This window comes from Dermacentor andersoni, chromosome 3, assembly GCF_023375885.2.
Source record: "Dermacentor andersoni chromosome 3, qqDerAnde1_hic_scaffold, whole genome shotgun sequence".
NCBI classification, from domain to species: domain Eukaryota; kingdom Metazoa; phylum Arthropoda; class Arachnida; order Ixodida; family Ixodidae; genus Dermacentor; species Dermacentor andersoni.
Genome location: NC_092816.1, coordinates 198081703 through 198103657, shown reverse-complemented (window position 1 = coordinate 198103657; position 21955 = coordinate 198081703). Strand labels below are relative to the sequence as shown.

The 21955-nt window shown below is 45.5% G+C and overlaps 1 protein-coding gene across 1 annotated transcript in view; it reads right to left on the bottom strand.

The window, feature by feature from the left end:
* Positions 1-409: 409 nt before the first annotated feature.
* LOC126524376 (caspase-7-like) overlaps positions 410-21955 on the bottom strand; it is a 161786-nt gene continuing 140240 nt past the window's right edge. Inside the window, exon 6 of the mRNA XM_072287375.1 lies at positions 410-10126. Coding sequence (XP_072143476.1) covers positions 9705-10126 — 422 coding nt within the window. The 3' untranslated portion in view covers positions 410-9704. The remainder of the gene's footprint in view (positions 10127-21955) is intronic.

Sequence of the window (21955 nt, the reverse complement as noted above, 5' to 3'; positions counted from 1 at the left end):
TTCAGCATGAGTGGTCAGACCATCATCTGCATCCTTTGCTACTGCTCTTTTGCGTACCAGAGACATCTTGTGCTACCCTAAGATTGTGGAACCATAGACTCGACCAATTGTCAATGGCACAGAAAGCTATTAAAGCCCTACGACTGGCGTGTGCAGCTGTCTTTGTATATTAAGTGAACACTGTTCACTGCACACGTCACTTCTTGTTACTTTCCTTCTTCCCTGTCGTGCAGCACAGGGTAGCAAACTGGCTTCAGCCAGGTTAATCTCCCTGCCTTTCCTCCCCTCTCACATAAAATGTCTGATAGGTGTCTGTGTCCTTAGAGCAGTGGTTCAGACTCTCAAATGAATGTTAATTCTGCCTATGTATGCCAAGAATGCTTTCATGGGCCCAGCAATACACTGGACGTAACAAATCAAAAGGAAACTTTATTTATTTTTGTATTTACATGCACATAGAACTTGTAATAAGGCACAAGTATTTTTTAAAGTCATGATACACAACACTGCACAGCAGTTTATGAGATCTTGCACCTTGGAAATAACAAATTCTCACTTTGCAAACACCTAAGCACTGATACACTGTTATTCCATCCTCAGAGCAAAGTGAAAATTGCAAGTACACTCTTCTATATTCATTAGAAGAAAATCCCCACTAAAATTCAGTCCAAATAAAGATAACTTACATAAAATTGAGCTCTGTGTGTATAAAAGGCCACATTCTTCACTGGTGCAGGCAAGTTGGGTATCAACAAAGCAGCCAGCCTTTGTTGACACTCAACATAAAATCCTCAAGTACCTAAAATCAAATGCACACACATTTGTTCACCATGACAAGGACAAGCTCCACAGCAGTGCGTAAAAAAGCCGTAGAACAAGCACAGACGTAATTTCCTGTGCCTTTGGTCTTTGCAGGCGCCTTGCATGCACAGCATTAGACCAATTCGTGTCCGCAAAACAGCACCAAGCTCTAAGGGAATGTGGTGTTTTACTACAGTTAAGGACAGTGAGAATTTGATAATTAAATGTGCCCAATAGCATGTTTCCACTGTACTTCTTGTGAAGAAAGTGGTAATTACAGTAGTTAGTAAGTCAGCAGCTATTGTTAAAATATATCTGTGCCAGTTACAAAGGATGATGGATACTTCCAGTGGCTTCTTACAGCATCAAGGTCTGAACTAGCTCAGAAAAAAGCAACTGGGATATGCATGACGCCATCGTCACGTTTGCCAATCTGTTTTAGCTGGTTGCAATGCTTGCTTCTCACTCCGATGGTGGGTAAGCTGAATATGTTTGAAATGAACTAGCTGGCTACTGACTGCACTACAGAAAAACATCAATGACTATAAAACTCACTAAAAACAGAATCAGACTGTTCTGCACCACAAAACACTGTTAAACAAAAGGGCGCAGTAGGGGATGCAGGCACTCCTGCACAAAAAGCCTGACATCACAGAACTATGACATGCTGTTCTGCTGGTGAAAATATAGAAGGTAAGGAAGGTCGTGCAAAAAACCTGCAGGAAGTGAGTGGACAGTTGGAACAACTATCTCCCTCGCAATTGTATTTTTATAAGCAACGCTCATGGCGAATAATGTAAATTGAGGAGAAAAACAACAGGATTACTGGATTAAGCAGCCCACTAAAATTAAACAGAACTTGCCCCTTTTTACTGCATTAAAAAAAATGTTTTCATCTCTTGCTTTGGCTATCAAGTTAACACTTGCAATGGCCAGACAACAATAAAAAATATGTCCAGACATATACATGCGCATATTCACAGGAGCCAACAAAGTACAATACAGATGTCTACAAAGTGCTGAGTGGTGAGAAGTGGCCCTTTCACGATCACACAGCAGAAGGTAGTCTTAGTTGCACGAATGCACAGATAGAACACATCAACAGGTACAGATGACAATACAGTGAACCTATAATATGTCCAGAAATAAACACACATCAAAACCAAGGCTTTTCAGGCACATCACTGTGATCAAGGTACATTTTTGGCTGCAGTCTGAACTACTCACATTGTACATCACATAACCTATCCACACATGTTGTTCTCTTGAGCATGATTGTGAGCGAACAACGCTTGAGCATTAGTAGTTGGGCAAGATGGATGACATTCATTGCAGAATGTAATAGCAGAAAAGTAAAGAACAAGGCACTGACGGATTTTATGTTCTTTGTTCTAGTCAATTTTTGTACTCTACCAAAATAAACGAATCTGATTGTTTGTAAAAAAAAAAACAGTTGGCTAGGCTGTTCTTAACACAACATAACTTCCATGACGAGGTCGACAACAAACACACAACGCACAGGTTCAGGAAAAATAAAGAACAGTAGGTGTCCTTTTACACAGCTCTAACACAGCTCAGGAAACAAGGACATGTAAGCTTCATTAATGAGGGATTGATATACATCAACTGTGTCGAAGACAAAGCACACGAGAAATGGCCGGAGTCCCTAGAAATGAACCACACTCAACAGACAGACAGAGCTATGCAAAGGGGGAAGGCAGCTGGGGAGGATCAGGTAACAGCGGATTTGTTGAAGGATGGTGACCAGATTGTTCTAGAAAAACTGGCCACATTGTATACGCAATGCCTCATGACTTCGAGCGTATCGGAATCTTGGAAGAATGCTAACTTAATCCTAATAGATAAGAAAGGGGACGCCAAAGACTTGAAAAATTATAGACTGATCAGCTTACTGTCCGTTGCCTACAAAGTATTTACTAAGGTAATTGCAAACAGAATTAGGGACACCTTAGGCTTCTGTCAACCAAAGGACCAGGCAGGATTCCGTAAAGGCTACTCAACAATAGACCATATTCACACTATCAATCAGGTGATAGAGAAATGTGCGGAATATAACCATCCCTTATATATAGCTTTCATTGATTAAGAGACAGCGTTTGATTCAGTCGAAACCTCAGCAGTCATGGAGGCATTACGGAATCAGGGTGTAGACGAGCCGTATGTAAAAATACTGAAAGATATCTATAGCGGCTCCACAGCCACCGTAGTTTTCCATAAAGAAAGCAACAAAATCCCAATAAAGGAAGGCGTTAGGCAGGGAGATATGATCTCTCCAATGCTATTCACAGCGTGTTTACAGGAGGTATTCAGAGAACTGGATTGGGAAGAATTGGGGATAAAAGTTAATGGAGAATACCTTAGTAACTTCTGATTTGCTGATGACATCTCCTTGCTTAGTAACTCAGGGGACCAATTACAATGCATGCTCACTGACCTGGAGAGGCAAAGACGAAGAAAGGGTCTAAAAATTAATCTGCAGAAAACTAAAGTAATGTTTAACAGTCTCAGAAGAGAACAGCAGTTTACGATAGGTAGCGAGACACTCGAAGTGGTAAGGGAATACATCTACTTAGAACAGGTAGTGACCGCGGATCCAGATCATGAGACTGAAATAATAAGAATGGGCTGGGGTTCATTTGGCAGGCATTCTCAGATCATGAACAGCAGGTTGCCATTATCCGTCAAGAGAAAAGTGTAAAACAGCTGTGTCTTACCAGTACTCGCGTACAGGGCAGAAACCTGGAGGCTTTCGAAAAGGGTTCTACATAAATTGAGGACGACGCAACGAGCTATGGAAAGTAGAATGATGGGTGTAACGTTAAGGGATAAGAAAAGAGCAGATTTGGTGAGGGAACGAACGCGAATTAATGACATCTTAGTTGAAATCAAGAAAAAGAAACGGGCATGGGCAGGACATTTAATGAGGAGGGAAGGTAACCGATGGTCATTAAGGGTTACAGACTAGATTCCAAGGAAAGGGAAGTGTAGCAGGGGGCGGCAGAAAGTTAGGTGGGCAGATGAGATTAAGAAGTTTGCAGGGACAACATGGCCACAACTAGTAAATGACCGGGGCAGTTGGAGAAGTATGGGAGAGGCCTTTGCCCTGCAGTGGGCGTAACCAGGCTGATGATGATGATAAACAGACAGACAGCTAATGTACTTTTGACAATGAGAAATCAATTCGAGCAGATCCCCTTATAGTCTTTGACTTTGGGGCCTCCTCCTGTCTTTCTATTCATCACAACAAAATGGATTCTGGTTCTGAAATTGCTGACACAGTTTATGCTACACTGTGCAATCCAAGATGCCTCAATTATTTCGTACGTCAGCTCAACAGGACTGTTTCCAATTACTGCACTCTTCAAAGCCAAATATGCACCTGCATTACTTTTAATGAAATATGAGGTCCCCCTTAACTTCTCTGCATATAACACATTACTATTTCTGTAAGCAGTCTTAAGCATGTCCCTGCATGACCAATGCATTGCTTACAACAGGACAGCAGAAGCTAGCAGACCACTTGTATAAACTACTAAGCAGTTACTATGCATTGCACATATTTTTTGCACTTCAGTTTTTTCATGCTTTTCTTGTGTGGATAGTACATAGTTATGACTGTGGCTAATATTTTCAAACTCTAGATTTCATCTCCTCTTTATTTTATTTTTTGCAATTACAGGCACTAGCACTCTGAGAGTGGTTTGACGAACAAAAAACAACCATGCAGAAATGAGCTTCTCGACATGCAACAGGTCTCAAAGGAGTCAGCAAAAATGTGCCACAGTGAGGGAAATTTCACAGCCTTAGATCTCTGCTCACAGTTGTACACATATTTATTTGCATTTGTCAGTTGTGCATTTCAGTTTCTCACGCTTACATTTCGTTATTTCACGCAACAGCCCTAACACATTCAAAATATACCACACAGTGCAATCAGAACATGTTGCTAGCCCTTACAATAAAAGGTCTGCTTGAATTTATTAATTGAGCATACACAATCCTGCCTATCCAAAGCAAAAGAAATCTTTATACAGCAGCAATAAATTCTCCATGGTATTTCTTGAAAAAAATGTTTCCTCTGCTTCCACATGCAATTAAAAGAATTAAAGGGTATATGCTGCACACGATTTTTGCACACCCCGCCTGAAAAGGCAAATTAATGATTTTCTTCGTCAAACACTGTATGCCTAAATAATGAGGAAAGGTACCCTGGACGCCAAGCTCACAGGCTTAGAGCACTGAACTGAAGGAAAGGACAAATGAAGGAAATTATAATTTGTCCATAGATACTCAACTGGGAGAAAACAACAACAAAAGACCAGCTTTTATGTAGCCATGGATTGCAACTATAAACCGACACAAGAAAAAAGCCTGGAAGGGACTGAGGAAAGAAAAAACTACATTTGGAGGGTTAAGAGGAGTGTACTGCACATTACTATGGTGCTCCCAGCAGCATTGAACTCGTAACAAATTGAATAATATTATTAATGAGAACTATGCAATAGAGCTACAACAATGCCATGTCTGTTGCCTGTACAGACCATACTTCGAGAACGTAGCATGACAAAGATATGCCGTACCACACTACACAGGCTGCATTGCACACAACGCAAACACGGGTTCCTCTTTGCAGTGTGACAGCTATGTGGCCACAAAGGACAAAATTGCGCAGTACATGGCCCAAGGAACCCATCAAACTTAGCTGGCTACAGTAAGCAGCATCTCACGCATGTGAGCACTGTATGGCACAGAAGAAAGTAAGTATGATTAAATGACGAGGCAAACCAGGAACAGCTTAACAAAGTATTGGCCTCGCACACTGAGTGCTTTCCACTTGTAGTGATACTAAAAGAAACGTGAAAGTTCAACTGCTAGCATAACCAGATGTTGTTACATCTGGGCTGACAATTACCCTACCTATCAAGAATACTGGTACTATCATGGAAAAATGAACTACAGAAAGGAAGTATGACGTTTCTCAATGTTAAGATGCAGTCCTCCACTACAGCATGCCTCATACATAATCAAATCATGGTTTTGGTACGAAAAACCCCAGAATTCAGTTCAGTTCAACATCTTTCACAAATTGATAACTCATGCGTTCAATTTTGCACGGCCACATATCCAGTCACCAAAGATGGCAAAAACCACAAACTAAGCCTAGAGAATAAAAAATGCAATCCCGTTAGTCTAACTTTTTTCACATTTGGATTTTCCATGAAAGTACGCCTGGATAAAGGGCAGACTTTCGGTTATCCTGGCAAGGAACCGAAATAGAAAGAGTGGACCTCACATAGCTGCTCAGTCTTTGGTTTACTTATCAGCGCAAAGCCTAGAGCCTAGCATTATGCTGAAGTAAATGGATAAAAATCAAAGTGATTGAAAAAAATATAATAAAGTCACTGATTTCAGCCTTTGAGTTCCATGACTACATGTTCAGCATTAGCTGAACAGAAGAAAACCTAAAGCAGGTAGAACTTGAAAATCATGCTTTGCAACACCCAGGTGCTGTCCAACAACTTACCTATAACAGCCTTTTAGAGTGAATAAAATTGTGCATCTAATCATGAGACAGAGCAATTCTTGAAAAAGGATTCTTCAAAAGAATCTGATCTGTTACTACTCTATACATTACACAAAATGGTCACACCGTTACGCACAATTTTTCAATGCAACAGCTGGACATGACGCTCATGCAACATTATTTATGAGCACGCCTGTCTCTGGCAGCTGTCACCTCTCCTCCTCCCTTAACCCTTTCCAATTGACACAAGTGGCCATTCACCTCATCTCCAATCTCTGGGCTTTTTGCACGAAGCCAGGTGTTGCACGAATCCAGTTCAAGGCCAGCAGGGGCCACGCAATTTATGAAGTGTTTCGGCTTCAGTAAGTCAAAATCTCCCCAGTGACTCTGAGGAGAAGCTCGTTGCATATCTGCACTATGTAATCAAAGCTGGAGAAGGCCTACCTACGAGGTCAAATTGGGAACGGTGACCTGATCTCAGTTTACTTTGATATCCCTGTGGCGTTCATGATTAATGAAAAGGGCACCAAAAAAGTTAAACTCAGAACTATGGGGTACAAAAAGCAACCAACAGTGGTAATGTTGTGCTGCACTGCCACTGAGTGAAAGCTGTCACTATACACTGTTTTCAAGTGCAAGACTCTTCTAGCTGGAGAAATGTTTCCAAAAAATCTTGTCGTGCGTATTCGCAAGGATGGTAAAACGAGTAGCACAATGGTGGAGAAATGGGTTAATACGGTTTGGCAATGCCATGCAGGAGCCCTGTTGTGTGGGGAGTAACTCTTGTTCTCGAATCCTACCGTGGTCACTGTACCGATACAAAGACCGTGCTTTCGCAAAGTGGTACAGACATAGCGATTATACCTGAAGGCATGACGAGCCAACTTCAACTGCCATTAAAGGATAGGTCTCGCATAAACGTTATACCGGATGGCTGGCGTCTCAAGAGCATCAGCTCACTTCTACCAGTATCAAGCACGCTTTGCTTACCCAGCAGGCGAACTGTATTGCAGCAGCATGACATGAAATTCCAGCTGAAAACGATTGAGCGAGCATCCGAAAGTGCAGTATTTCGATATCTTTTGGTGGAAGTGAGGATTGTCACTATGAGAAGAAGTCAGCGACAAAGAGCACAGCGATGTCACAGATGAAGATGATGAATGAACAGTGGATATGCTTGCAACAAGTGCTCTTGTGTTATTTAATGAAATGCCTGCTCTTTCCTCAATAAAATTGTCTTTCTTTGTTCGGCTTACATGCGAAAAAAGTTTTGTATTACTTTGTGGCCTCGCAAATTTCGGACATTGGCCTATAATCAAGGTCGCTCGAGACTCGAGTAAATACAGTAATCTCTCGAAATCACACTTGCAGGTTGCCTCCAACAATTGAGCATACCACACATACCCTACATTAGTACAGAATTTAACATAAGGTATCATTTCCAACTTGAAAAATGAAAGAAAAAAAGAATAGGCCATCGTTATAACACTACCTAACAAAACATACTTCCACAGCAGCTTCCTCAGAACTGTACTGCATCCTCATTGACTGGACAGCTTTGTTACCCCGCAGATAGATGGTGCCTAACACACCTTTCCTTTCGGGCTCGGTGGCAAGAGCCACCACCCTGTTTCAAAAGGGACACTCATAATGTCCCCCCATCAATTTCAAATGAGGCAGCGTGGAGGTTGTCTTTGCAGTTGCCATCATGCAGCTCTGCTTTTCAGACACCAAACATGAGCTTTGAGAAAAGAATGACGGTGCACAGGTACCAGCGGGGTGGCACCCATGTTTAACTACACAATGAGCAATGCCTTAAATCCACAACATATCGCTGACCAGTATTTCAGACCCCGATAATTCGAACATGCTTGATAATTCGAACTGCTTCGCAGCACTGCATTTGGCCCCATAGACTGCATAAGGACGACTGAAATTTCGGACACCTTAAAGCACGGTGTTCAATAATTCGGACTCCACCTGCATGATCATACGTTAAATCACCACTGAATCGAGTAGAAATAGCTATCTTTTGGCCTCAATGTGGCGCCAGCATCACCGTGGCATGTTCATCAGCCATGCTACCAGCATCTTCTCGAAACCGAAACCAGCGAAGCTTACCAGGTAGTACCAACTGCACCCAAACCGCAGAACAGGCAAAGCCAAACCTGGGAAGCCACTGTACAGCTGCACTGTAGTGCGAGTACCACCAGTGTTGGTTCCGTGTGTTCAGCGCTTGTTGTTTCATGTGTTAAATAGCAACATGGTCCTGATGACTTCTTCAAGTTGTTTCAGGCAGCACTAACTCAACCTTCGGTGTCTGCACTGACGAGGGCGTTGACTGGGTGAGAGAAGTGGCGGACAATGACTCCTGGCCCTATGGCGGAAGTGGCGGACAATGAAAACAGGCTCCTGGCCCTATGATGAAACAGCATGCTTGGTGCTGTGCCAAGAATGCTGGTGCTCGTAGATGCCGATATATGCTACACTAGTCACACAAAATCCTGCATAAGTGAACATATTCCTGAAAGTGGTCATCCGAAAGCATGGCAAACTGTGTTTTTGGCTACTTGTGGAATGGTTCACTTGCTTTTTGGCAAGTCCAATACTGTGGACTACCAATAATTCTAACACTTAGGCAGTCCCCATCAAGCCCGAATTATCGGTCGGCAATAGTACATTGAAAGCAAAACTGTGACTGGGTATGCAAAATGAGCCTGAAGATTGTTGGGATCCATACATAACACGAGGAGCTCATTTGACGAGTCAGTCTAAAAACAAGAGGCCTTGGTTTGTATGCAAGTTGGTAAGCTATTTCAAATCACAACAGTTCGAAGGGGTTGCCTCACAGTTAATCGATTTACCTTAGTTATAGAACCCTTCCATTCCATTTCAGCCAAGCTTAGATAACATAACCTGCACGCATAAAAGCAAGCTACTGCAATGAGTGGGTTGACAGATTTGAGCACATTCTGTGCTACAATGTTATGTTACAATGTATAATGTTAGGAAGAGACTGAGCCTTCTTCATGTTATGTAGCTCCCATGCAAAATGGTGAAAAAGCGCCACATGGATTGTTTTTTAATGGAGCTGAGCCAAATGGCATCTTAAGTTCAAGCTCAGTGCATCCATGAAGCTTCTGGGCACCGCAATCCTACAGTTGTTGGTACATTTGCAAATGCTACAAAATCAACTGAAGTGGAACTAGGCTATTCAGGTCATGTGGACTTCCTTTTCATCAATGGCACCAGCGGGTATACTGATCCCACTGAAGCGGCTGTCTCTGCAAGGCTGGCAGCAAGCACGTGTGAGGCAATTCTCGCAGGCACACTTTGCATTCACAAAAGAGGGTGATAGTCAAGGCCCTGGCATGTTTGAAATATGGTCAACACACACAATGTAATCTTTCGGCTCCTCTGGCCTGCGTTCAACAAAGAAACCCGGGTTGAAGTACAGCTTCTTCGTCCAGCCCCGCCACTCCACACAGGGCGTCTGCTTGCTGCCGTCGTGGGAGGACCGCCTCATAACGGCATCATGGACGCGGCGCATCAAGTCCCCCAAGTGCATGGTACTGGCGTGTTCACTGAAGACCGTGTCGACGGCCGCGAGGAACCATGAACCTTTTTCGCTGTTTTTGAGTGCCGTGTAACCGGGGACGGTTGCATAGGCGATGCACATGTCTGAGCAAGTGGCCCTGCGCTTCGGACTCGATGGCACTGACTCAGGCACGGTGTCTGCAGTGTCGCACACGCTATCGGAGGTTCCGTTGTCGAACTTGCCTGCACGAAAGGCAAACAACGCAACAATAAATGCACATGTTGCTGCTGTTTAAAATAAAGAAAGACAACAGTAACAACTCTGTCTAAGGTTCCAAACATCTTGGCCTCAAGGAGCACAGCAGGCTTTCAAGAAACTTGAAGTCCTGGAGCCTCTTCACCACATGAGCCACATAAAATAAAAGTGGACATGATGGAACCTATGGGAAGTGAAGCTTTCGCTAAGTGGTTAATTAAATTCTGCACAGCCGAATGTGGCGCACACAACTGTTCTAATTTTCAACAATATAAATGTAATTTTATGCAATGTTTATGTTTGCACACTACTTTGGCATTTGCCTTTAGGCATAGCTTGTGAACAATTTAGACAGATGTACAGAATGAGATATTGATGCAGTGATGTGAGAGGGACGAATGCAATCTTTGACACTTGTCGAGGGAAGAATAGTGAATATAGTTGTACTATGCATAGAGAAGTACGACATATTGACACAATAATGTGGGGTTTCCACACCGCAAGAAGGCGCATGTAATAGTCAACGCCATGAAGTGCGTTAGCTGCACATTCTTCTTCTGGTCTGCCATTAAAGAGACAGCATCCTTTTTGCCAGCCCCCGTATTTACCCTACAATACTATTTTGTGGTCAAGGTGGGGGTACATGCTATCGAACCCCATCTACAAGCCCAGTACAAAGTCCGGTCAAGCTGACTCCTTTTCACGTACGAACAAGCCATCAACTTCAAGGACTACCACCTGAGCACGAGCCTCTACCCAATCATGTTGAAAGGATGAGTACATCAGTTCCTTCTTCTACCTCAACTGCACCAACCGAGCTCGTCCTTAACCAGCAGCAAATCCAAAAATCCTTCCATGGGGACGCTTTCAAGGATGCTGAAGAATGGCTTGATCACTTTGAGCGTGTCCTGAAATTGAATTGCTGGACTCTAGAGTGTAACCTACACGACGCCTACTTTGCTCTCGAGGGTATGTGCGGACATGATTTGAGAACCATGAGACGGCCCTGTCGTCATGGGATGAATTCCGACGACAGCTAATTAGTACATGTGCATGCCTCGATCAAAAGGAGCGAGCTGAATCTGCAATTCAGGCGAGGGTACAGCGGTCGAACGAAAGCACTGCAATGTTTATGGAAGATATGTGACAACTTTTCTGACGCATGGATCCATCCATACCAGAAGAAAAGAAGTTAAGAAAGTTGATGGACGGCATCAAGCAAGAGCTACCTGGGGGCCTTATACGCAACTCATCAAGACCCTTGCAGAGTTTTTTGCAGAAGCCACATCGACAGAAAAGGCACTGCAGCAGCGAACAAGGCAGTATCACCAACACATGTCGACCCTATCGCGTGACCCTATCGCGTAACCCTTTTGCTCTACTCTTGGACAACACTGATGCCTTGCGGGAGCTCATCAGGCTTGTCGTTCAAGAAGAGCTCCAAAAGCTTCAGGTGACTCTGACATTGGTACCACGACTTTCTCTGACTGAGGTCGTCCGTGAGGAAATCAGGCAGGCTGTCCAAGCACCAGAGGGAAGCAAGACACCACAGCATCTTGCGGTGGCAATGACGCATCGGGCTTTGCGAGCTTATGCTCCGAATAGGGAAATGTCGCCTAGCAATGCAAGTGCATCGTTTCCTTCTTTTGCACTTCGTTCTGCACCACAACTATTTCTTTCACGCTTCTTTCTGCAGCTGTACTAGCTAAGCATGCGGAGATGATACAGTTTGTTCAAAAAGATAAGAGCTGCAGCTGTGGAGAGGGTCCCTCAATCCAGGGTCCTGCAGGGTATGCCTTTCATCACTTCAGCAATGAAGGTTGCCAGGTACTGCTGAGTCAGCAATGATGCTGCGAGAGTCAACCAAGCAGCCATAGGGGTAGGCGAGGCATGGAGAAATGTACCCTCCGTACTTGCAGGGAAGCCACACGGTCACACTCTGCACTTTCTGGACGCTGTAATTTACGTACACTTGCGCATTGGAATAGTTGAGGTGTCCGCTTCAAGTGAGACAAGTGTGGTGTCTACGGCAAGGAATTTGGAAAACAAGCAAACAAGAAACATTGTGCTCTGAAGGAGATGTGGAGCTTCCTTGTTCATCAGTAGTTTTCTCAGCATCAGCGTCTACTTTGTGCGCGTCACTCTTATTATACAGTGCTTCTGTCATGTGTGGCGGCGGAATCTATGGAAAATAGCAACAGCATGGACTGAGAGCCAACAGAGACGTTTTTGTGGATAGCTCAAATGGTGACAACTTATGAACTGATGGGTTGATGGGTCGAATGGTTAATTTTGGAACTTTCACTATAACGACATTTCAGAATAAAGAACGATTTTTGGCCGTCCCATGTGATTCATTATGTCGAGATTAAGAGCAAACATTAAGCAATGGCTTGGTGCCTATTGCCACATTGGCCAATGCCACATTGCCTCTGCATTTACGCCCAATTGGCGCTGCTTCGTTCGGCATTGACAACTAATACGGTTTGGTGCTGAATCAATGCAAATCTATTCGTAGAAGCCACAAGAGACTCAAAATGCTGACAAACTGCCTCGCTAATGAAAGCAACTATACGGTATGGCAACAAAGCGGGGTTTGGCTGCCATCTTCGTGACATGTGGTCCTTTTTTCTGCGTTCCAAAGGAAGCCAGCGAAATATGAAAAAATACCACGTGACGGGGCGCTTGCACACTGTTATTGTGCTGCTCTCAAGCGTGCAATGGATGAACAAGGTCGGCTGCAGAGAGACCAGCCTGCGACAGGGCATTATGCCTGTTGTAGGTATCTGGGCATGTGGCTCTTATAGCATGACGGTGCAAATGCATACTGCTGGACAAGCGTTCCTGAAGCGATAAAGCGTCTAAGGCCCCGAAAAAGAAAAGACGGAAGCAGCATTTTGATTCTGCTTGAAAGAAGGAAAAGACGAAGCGCGTGGGAACGATGGAAGGTGATGATGGCTGCTACAATTTGACCTTTGTACACAAATGACCTTGTAGTAGTTTTTGAATTTAACGATGATGCTACAACTTTAAGCCTTAGGGCTCAAATAACAGCAGATAAATCACACAGGCACAAAACTAACTAATGGTAAGAAAACCTTGGCTACATTCAAGGAAGATTACGCATGTCTTCTTCAGATGATGACCCTTTTCACCTTGGCTTTGTCTGCTCTCCTTCTAACACTTACTGTCTACCAGACGTTCTTTTTTGATCTCGAACCCCGCACATGCGCATCGCTTTGTGGTCGCAGTATCGAGTGGTCGTGTCTGGCTTCACATTTCTGCACCGTGACCGGTGCATCAGTCCCTGAGAGATTGCCCATGCAGGCTGTTCCAGTTTACCGGACGTAGATCGTACCTTATGTAGCTTGTTTGAACCAATCCTAGCGAACTGCAATATATCCAGTGCCCCTGAGGAACCTGTATCCCTGCATGTTCTCCACAGCAATGCTATTGGGCTGAGACCAACGTTGAGCAGCACATATGGCTTACTCAAATGAGGAAAGACGGATATGGTTTTGGCCCTAGGTGCGTCAAGTGGACATAGAAGGCGTGCGGTTGAGCTATTTCAATGCTGGCATCCAGGTATGCATCCGAGCTCAATGCTGATTGTGCGTGCATATGAAATGCTGAGACAGACTGGGACTTTTACGAAGAAACAACATAAATCTTCAATCCTGGGCGAGGACATAGAGACAGATATTCTGTCAAAGTTTTCTTCAGACCCACATGCAAGTGTTCGTAGGGTGGGTGCTGAAGCTCGAGTGTCAAAGTGTTCAGTGTGGAGAGTACTTAGGAAAAGGCAACTTTATCAGTAACACGTGCAGGTGCACCAGATGTTGGAGCTCCGCAATTTACAAAATAGAAAGGACTCTACAAAGTGGATTATAATCCAGACAAAAGAGGACCCACGCTTTTTCAACAAAATACTGTGGACCGATGAAGCTACCTTCTCAGGTAATGCCCAAGTGAACATCCACAATGCTCACTATTGGACTGACGAAAACCCTCACTGGGTTTCGAAGACACATCACCAATATCAGCGGTCGGTTAATGTGTGGTGTGGAATTTACGGTGGCACTATCATTGGCCCCGTGTTTTTTTATAACATGCTTACAGGCGAAAGATACGTCAGGGACATCCTTGATGGGGCACTGGAGGATTTTCTTTGCGAAGTTCCGTTGGCTAGGATCAAGGATATTTGGTATCAGCATGATGGTGCTCCTGCGCACGGCAGCTGAAAAGCTTGCAAATGCCTACATGAAGTATTCTTGCAGCAGTGGATTGGACGGCATGGACCCATCACCTGGCCTGTACGGTCACCAGATTTACTTCCCCTTGATTTCTTTCTCTGAGGCTACATCAAGGATCAAATATACCGGACACCAACCACAACGTCAGAGAACCTAAAAGAAAAACTAAGACAAGTCTGCAACTCCATCCCTGATATGATCGAGAACGCCTCGGAAATTGTACTGATGAGATGCCAAATGTGCATTGAAGTACATGGTGACCTCTTCGAACATGCAATTTAATCAAAGGGTGCTTTTTGGATTGAAGGTGAGTGGAAAATAATCCCGACCCTAACGTCGCCTCCCCACCCTACCCCATTACACTTTGTCGGCAGCCTGCCAGCTCTTGCCCATTTCAAGCATAAAAAAATAAAGCCATGTTCTTGTTCTCTTTCGTCTCCTTAGACACCTTATCGTTTCGGCAACGCTCGGCCAGCAGCATGCATTTGGGCTGTGAGGTGATAAAAGCTGCATGCTTAGATACCTGCACCAAACATATAATGCCTTGTCGTGGGCCAGTCTCGCTGTAGCGGACCTTGTTCATCCATCACATGCTTGAGCACAATAACAGTGCACAATCGTGCCGTCACGTGTATTTTTTTTTTCGTATTTCACGGGATTTATTTGGAACACGGAAAAAAGGACTACGTGACATATATCATGTTAGAAACAATTTATTGAGGCTTCTCAAGCTGCTCTACAACTTTGCATATCACACTTGGGGTCTGCAGCCAATACCTATAAAGTTGTTTAATTAAACATAACTACAGTAAACCCTCGTTATAACGAAATGGGATATAACAAACTAATGGATATAATGAAGCAATCGTGATTCCCCTTGAAATTCTAATAAATGCCCATGTATTGAAAACCTCGCGTCTCCCGTGCGCGTATCCCGGCCTCCCCTTGGTGGACTGGTGGACCCACCCGCTCTTCCACTGCATGCGTGGTGCCGACTGCAGTTTTGTTGTTGCTTGTCGTTGCCTCTGTGCACATCGAAAATATCAGTGTTTCTATCGGCTCATTCATGCGAGTTCCCGCCGCCAGAAAGGAGATGGATGACGGCAAACGGAAGCGCAAAACGATATCGATCAAGCAGAAGGTGGCTATGCTGAAAGCCGTTGAGTCTGGTGTGAACAAGTAAAAAGTGGCCGAAGATTTCGGCATAGTGTTGAGCTCACTGTCGACGATTTTGAGCAGCAAAGAAGCTGTCACCAGTGCTGTCGCACATGGCGTAAAAGGCGACCGAAAGAAGCTGTGAGACCCCACTTCTGAAGCTGCAGAGAAGGCGGTCTTCAAGTGGTTTTTGGACGCAAGAGCAAGCGGCACTCCTGTGAGTGGGGCACTGTTGCAGCGCAAAGCGAGGGACTTCGCGTGCATCGTGGGGCACGGCGATTTTGTGGCGAGTGTCGGTTGGCTGCAGCGTTTCAAAGAGCGCCATGACAGCGTCGGCAGGGCTGTCAGCGGGGAAGCGCGGTATTTCGACCGCGATGATGCAGTGGTGTGGGTGGCGATAAATGTTGGACAGCTGCTATAAAAACACAGCGCCAAGGATTTGTCCAACATGGATAACACAGCCCTGTTCTACCAGATGCTCTCGCAAGAAATCTTGGCGCTCAAAGGTGAACGCCAAAGGTGCCAGGTAGGTAAGCAGAGGAAAGTACGCGTAACTGTGTTGCATTGTGCCAACATGGATGGGTCGAAAAAGGTGCTGGCCCTCGTGGTTGCCAAAAGTGCGTCACCATTATGCTTTAAAGGCAAACGAAAGCTCCCAGTGAGTTATGTGCCCAACTGTAAGGCTTGGATGACAAGACAAATTTTCACACAATGGCTGCGGGAGTGGGACGAGCGGCTGGGCAAGCTGAACCGGAAGATACGTCTTTTACTGGACAACTGCGTGGCCCACCACACTGCCACTGTGTTCAACAAGATAGAGCTATGCTTCTTGCCGCCAAACTTCACTGCAGTTGTGCAACCCCTCGACCAAGGAGTTATAATGACCTTTAAGTCGGGCTACTACAAGTGTGTGATTGACCGGATTCTGCTCAATGTGAGCATGAAGCGTGAGTCCAAGGTCAACTTCTACATGGCAATCGAGATGCTACAGGCTGCTTGGATGGCTGTACTGGCAAGCACGATCACCAATTGCTTCACGCATGCCTCATTTGGCATCACCAGCAGCGAGCGGTTACAGTGAAGTTCTCGGTGTTGCCGCCAATGAGGGTGCTGCGCGCGACCAAGCCCTAGCGTCGTGGGACGCTCTCCTTGACGCCAGCGTTGTGCCTGACTGTGACACCTTCTGCAAGTACGTTAGTGTCGATGCTGACGTGGTGACATCATCATAATCATCATCATCATCATCATCAGCCTGGTTACGCCCACTACAAGGCAAAGGCCTCTCCCATACTTCTCCAACAACCCCGGTCATGTACTAATTGTGGCCATGCCGTCCCTGCAAACTTCTTAATCTCATCTGCTCCTCTAACTTTCTGCCGCCCCCTGCTACGCTTCCCTTCCCTTGGAATCCAGTCCGTAAACCTTAATGACCATCGGTTATCTTCCCTCCTCATTACATGTCCTGCCCATGCCCATTTCTTTTTCTTGATTTCAACTAAGATGTCATTAACTCGTGTTTGTTCCCTCACCCAATCTGCTCTTTTCTTATCCCTTAACGTTACACCTATCATTCTTCTTTCCATAGCTCGTTGCGGCGTCCTCAATTTGAGTAGAACCCTTTTCGTAAGCCTCCAGGTTTCTACCCCGCAGGTGAGTACTGGTAAGACACAGCTATTATACACTTTTCTCTTGAGGGATAATGGCAACTCGCTGCTCATGATCTGCTAATGCCTGCCAAGCGCACTTAGCCCATTCTTATTCTTCTGATTATTTCCGTCTCATGATCCGGGTCCGCCGTCACTACCTGCCCCAAGTAGATGTATTCCCTTACCACTTCCAGTGCCTCGCTATCTATTGTAAATTGCTGTTCTCTTCCGAGACTGTTGAAGATTACTTTAGTTTTCTGCAGATTAATTTTTAGACCCACCCTTCTGCTTTGCCTCTCCAGGTCAGTGAGCATGCATTGCAATTGGTCCCCTGAGTTACTAAGCAAGGCAATATCATCAGCGAATCGCAAGTTACTAAGGTATTCTCCATTAACTTTTATCCCCAATTCTTCCCAGTCCAGGTCTCTGAATACCTCCTGTAAACACGCTGTGAATAGCATTGGAGAGATCATATCTTCCTGCCCGACGCCTTTCTTTATTGGGATTTTGTTGCTTTCTTTATGGAAAACTACGGTGGCTGTGGAGCCGCTATAGATATCTTTCAGTATTTTTACATACGGCTCGTCTACACCCTGATTCCGTAATGCCTCCATGACTGCTGAGGTTTCGACAGAATCAAACGCTTTCTCGTAATCAATGAAAGCTATATATAAAGGTTGGTTATATTCCGCACATTTCTCTATCACCTGATTGATAGTGTGAATATGGTCTATGGTTGAGTAGCCTTTACAGAATCCTGCCTGGTCCTTTGCTTGACAGAAGTCTAAGGTGTCCCTGATTCCATTTGCGATTACCTAAGTAAATAGTTTGTAGGCAACTGACAGTAAGCTGATAGGTCTATAATTTTTGCAAGTCTTTGGCGTCCCCTTTCTTATGGATTAGGATTATGTTAGCGCTCTTCCAAGATTCCGATACGCTCGAGGTCATGAGGCATTGCGTATACAGGGTGGCCAGTTTCTCTAGAACAATCTGCCCACCATCCTTCAACAAATCTGCTGTTACCTGATCCTCCCCAGCTGCCTTCCCCCTTTGCATATCTCCCAAGGCTTTCTTTACTTCTTCCGGCGTTACCTGTGGGATTTTGAATTCCTCTAGACTATTTTCTCTTCCATTATCGTCGTGGGTGCCACTGGTACTGTATAAATCTCTATAGAATTCCTCAGCCACTTGAACTATCTCATCCATATTAGTAATGATATTTCCGGCTTTGTCTCTTAACGCATACATCTGATTCTTGCCAATTCCTCGTTTCTTCTTCAATGCTTTTAGGCTTCCTCCGTTCCTGAGAGCATGTTCAATTCTATCCATATTATACTTCCTTATGTCAGCTGTCTTTCGCTTGTTGATTAACTTCAAAAGTTCTGCTAGTTCTATTCTAGCTGTAGGGTTAGAGGCTTTCATACATTGGTGTTTCTTGATCAGATCTTTCGTCTCCTGCAATAGTTTACTGGTATCCTGCCTAACGGAGTTACCACCGACTTCCATTGCACACTCCTTAATGATGCCCACAAGATTGTCGTTCATTGCTTCAACACTAATGTCCTCTTCTTGAGTTAAAGCCGAATACCTGTTCTGTAGCTTGATCTGGAATTCCTCTATTTTCCCTCTTAGCGCTAACTTATTGATCGACTTCTTATGTACCAGTTGCTTCCGTTCCCTCATCAGGTCTAGGCTAATTCGAGTTCTTACCATCCTGTGGTCACTGCAGCGCACCTTGCCGAGCACGTCCTCATCTTGTATGATGCCAGGGTTAGCGCAAAGTATGTAGTCTATTTCATTTCTAGTCTCACCGTTCGGGCTCCTCCACGTCCACTTTCGGCTATCCCGCTTGCAGAAGAAGGTATTTATTATCCACATATTATTCTGTTCCGCAAGCTCTACTAATAACTCTCCTCTACTATTCCTAGAGCCTATGCCATATTCCCCCACTGCCTTGTCGCCAGCCTGCTTCTTGCCTACCTTGGCATTAAAGTCGCCTATTAGTATAGTGTATTTTGTTTTCACTCTACCCATCGCCGATTCCACGTCTTCATAGAAGCTTTCGACTTCCTGGTCATCATGACTTGATGTAGGGGCGTAGACCTGTACAACTTTCATTTTGTACCTCTTATTAAGTTTCACAACAAGACCTGCCACCCTCTCGTTAATGCTATAGGATTCCTGTAAGTTACCAGCTATGTTCTTATTAATCAGGAATCCGACTCCTAGTTCTCGTCTCTCCGCTATGCCTCGGTAGCACAGGACGTGCCCGCTTTTTAGCACTGTATATGCTTCTTTTGGCCTCCTAGCTTCGCTGAGCCCTATTATATCCCATTTACTGCCCTCTAAATCCTCCAATAGCATTGCCAGACTCGCCTCACTAGATAACATTCTAGCGTTAAAGGTTGCCAGGTTCAGATTCCAATGGCGGCCTGTCCGGAGCCAGGGATTCTTAGCACCCTCTGCTGCGTCGCAGGTCTGACCGCCGCCATGGTCAGTTGCTTCGCAGCTGCTGGGGACTGAGGGCCGGGGTTTGATTGTTGTGTTCATATAGGAGGTTGTGGCCAAGTACTACACCAGGGTGGCCAATCCTGCTCTGGTGAGGGAGTGCGTTACTGGTTCTGGTCACCGGGATCAGGACACACTCCAGGCCTGTTTATGCAATTTTATCAACATGCGGATTTTTTTTTTTTTAATCCGGTGGAAAATTGCCGGCACCGGGATTCGAACCCCGGACCTCTTGCACGCGAGGCGGGTGTTCTACCTCTACGCCACCGCTGCAGCTCCAAAATGGTGGAATAGACGTACAAAAATAAACAGAAGGAAAAGAACAGGCTCATTTTCACATATGCAGGTTAATTACACCCTCTGCAGCGAAATATACTTATGCAAACTCTCTGAAGCTGTACAAGCATGTCTTCCAAATAATGTAGAACTTACTTCACTATTGTGGGAGAACTGCAACTGCCAGCGATTTCAAATTTGGTGAAAATGGGGGGACCGATATACCCAATTTGCATGCAAGGTTAAATGTACCGGGGAGCTAGCTCTGCAGGTTAGGCTGCTCAGTGGGAATAACTGTCTCCAGGATTTCACTGGTGCCAATACCACATGGACAAATAAAGACTTCAAGGCTGCAGCAATGGACGATGACAATGGCAGTGAGAACAGCTCTCTTCTCATCAGCGCTGTTAGGATGGGCCTGCAGCTATTTCAGGCAGCTGCAGATGCTTCGATTAATCCGGGGTGGTGGCGCCCTTCGGAGAACGAGCGAGGACGACGACGCTAACCGACCATGCGCCGCCTTGGCAAAAGGGTGCTTTGCGGTACGGGGGCCCCAGGATTCGTCACAGTCTGCCGACACACGAGGCGACCAAGGAGAAAGGCAGCTCTGGAATGTAGAGGCGCTGAATGAGTTCGGCGGGCCAACTATTGTTACCCAACTCCCCAACGCGTACCTGATCTGCTATGGGTGGGGGAGTTGCCGCGGGAACGTCGTCGTAGGCTCCTTCTCACGCGCCGACCAAGACGCAAGACAATGTGCTACCCGGGCGCGCTACCCGGGACGGCTCAGAGTTCTACGAAGCCCCTCTGACGTTGGCTCCGGACCATTGCACCTGTGTGTGTGTGTGTGTATACGTGTATGTGAGCCCTCCTCCTCCAAAAGGGCGGGTCATCTTCAATGACGTCGAACTATGACGTCGAGCGGAGTGCTTATGAGCAGCAATTGTCGCCTGCTAGTGCGTGCTCGTCAATGTACCCGTAAGCTGTGTGCTGTATGTTCGTCTTGCGGGTGCCATTTGGGAGTCACGCATAGACTGTCGAATGTATCTCTTGTTCAAATGTAAATACTGCTAATAAATCCTACTCGCCTAAGTCCCGACGAAGAGTCAAGTTCATCCCTACGACTACGACTGCAAAATCCTACAGCGCTGCCACAGAGCTGGCATATGTTGCGGCTCTCAGGATTCACTTTTGCCAGGGGCTACCAAAGGAGCCAATGCTCTCCTGAACTGTACCAATATGATCAAAAATGCCGTTTCCTGTCTATTTATTCATTATTCCTTTATTCATTCAAAAATACTCCCAAACGTCCTCATTACGGGGGTATTACATGGGGGGGGGGATCACAGGCACTGGTGATAGTTTGTATATCATACTAAAAGAATGTAAGAAAAGTAATAATATAATGTGTAAGGAAGAACAAGTGCACCGTGCAGAGCTCCGCAGCCGGATCGCCAATGCTACTGAAGTGGGGCTCGGGCTAGACGCTGTTCCTGGTGTCACTGGCTAAGCCTACGCTGTTGCGTCTTCTTGTCCACGTCCATCGTGCCGTCCACAGCCGTGTCAGACTTCTTTGCCATAATTGGTGGAGGTTTGCTGGGTCTCCTGTCATCCTGGAATTGCGCAGCCGGACTCTCCCTGCCATCATGACCACCGCAAGCGCCATTAGCTTACCATCACCTGCTCCCCAGTCTTCCGTTTGCCCCGGCACACTCCGTCAGCGGGACCCTCCCATCTTCAGCGGCACTGACGACCACGACGTTGATGACTGGCTCTCATCATATGAACGCGTCAGTCTGAACAACAAATGGGATGACATCACGAAACTGACCACCGTCCCTTTTTACCTCACCGGAATTGCCCACTTGTGGTTTCGGAACCACGAAAGCGAAGTCCCAAGCTGGACGGTGTTCAAGACAAAGTTCAGCGAGGTCTTCGGCCGCCCTGCTGTTCAAAAGCTTCGTGCCGAACAGCGCCT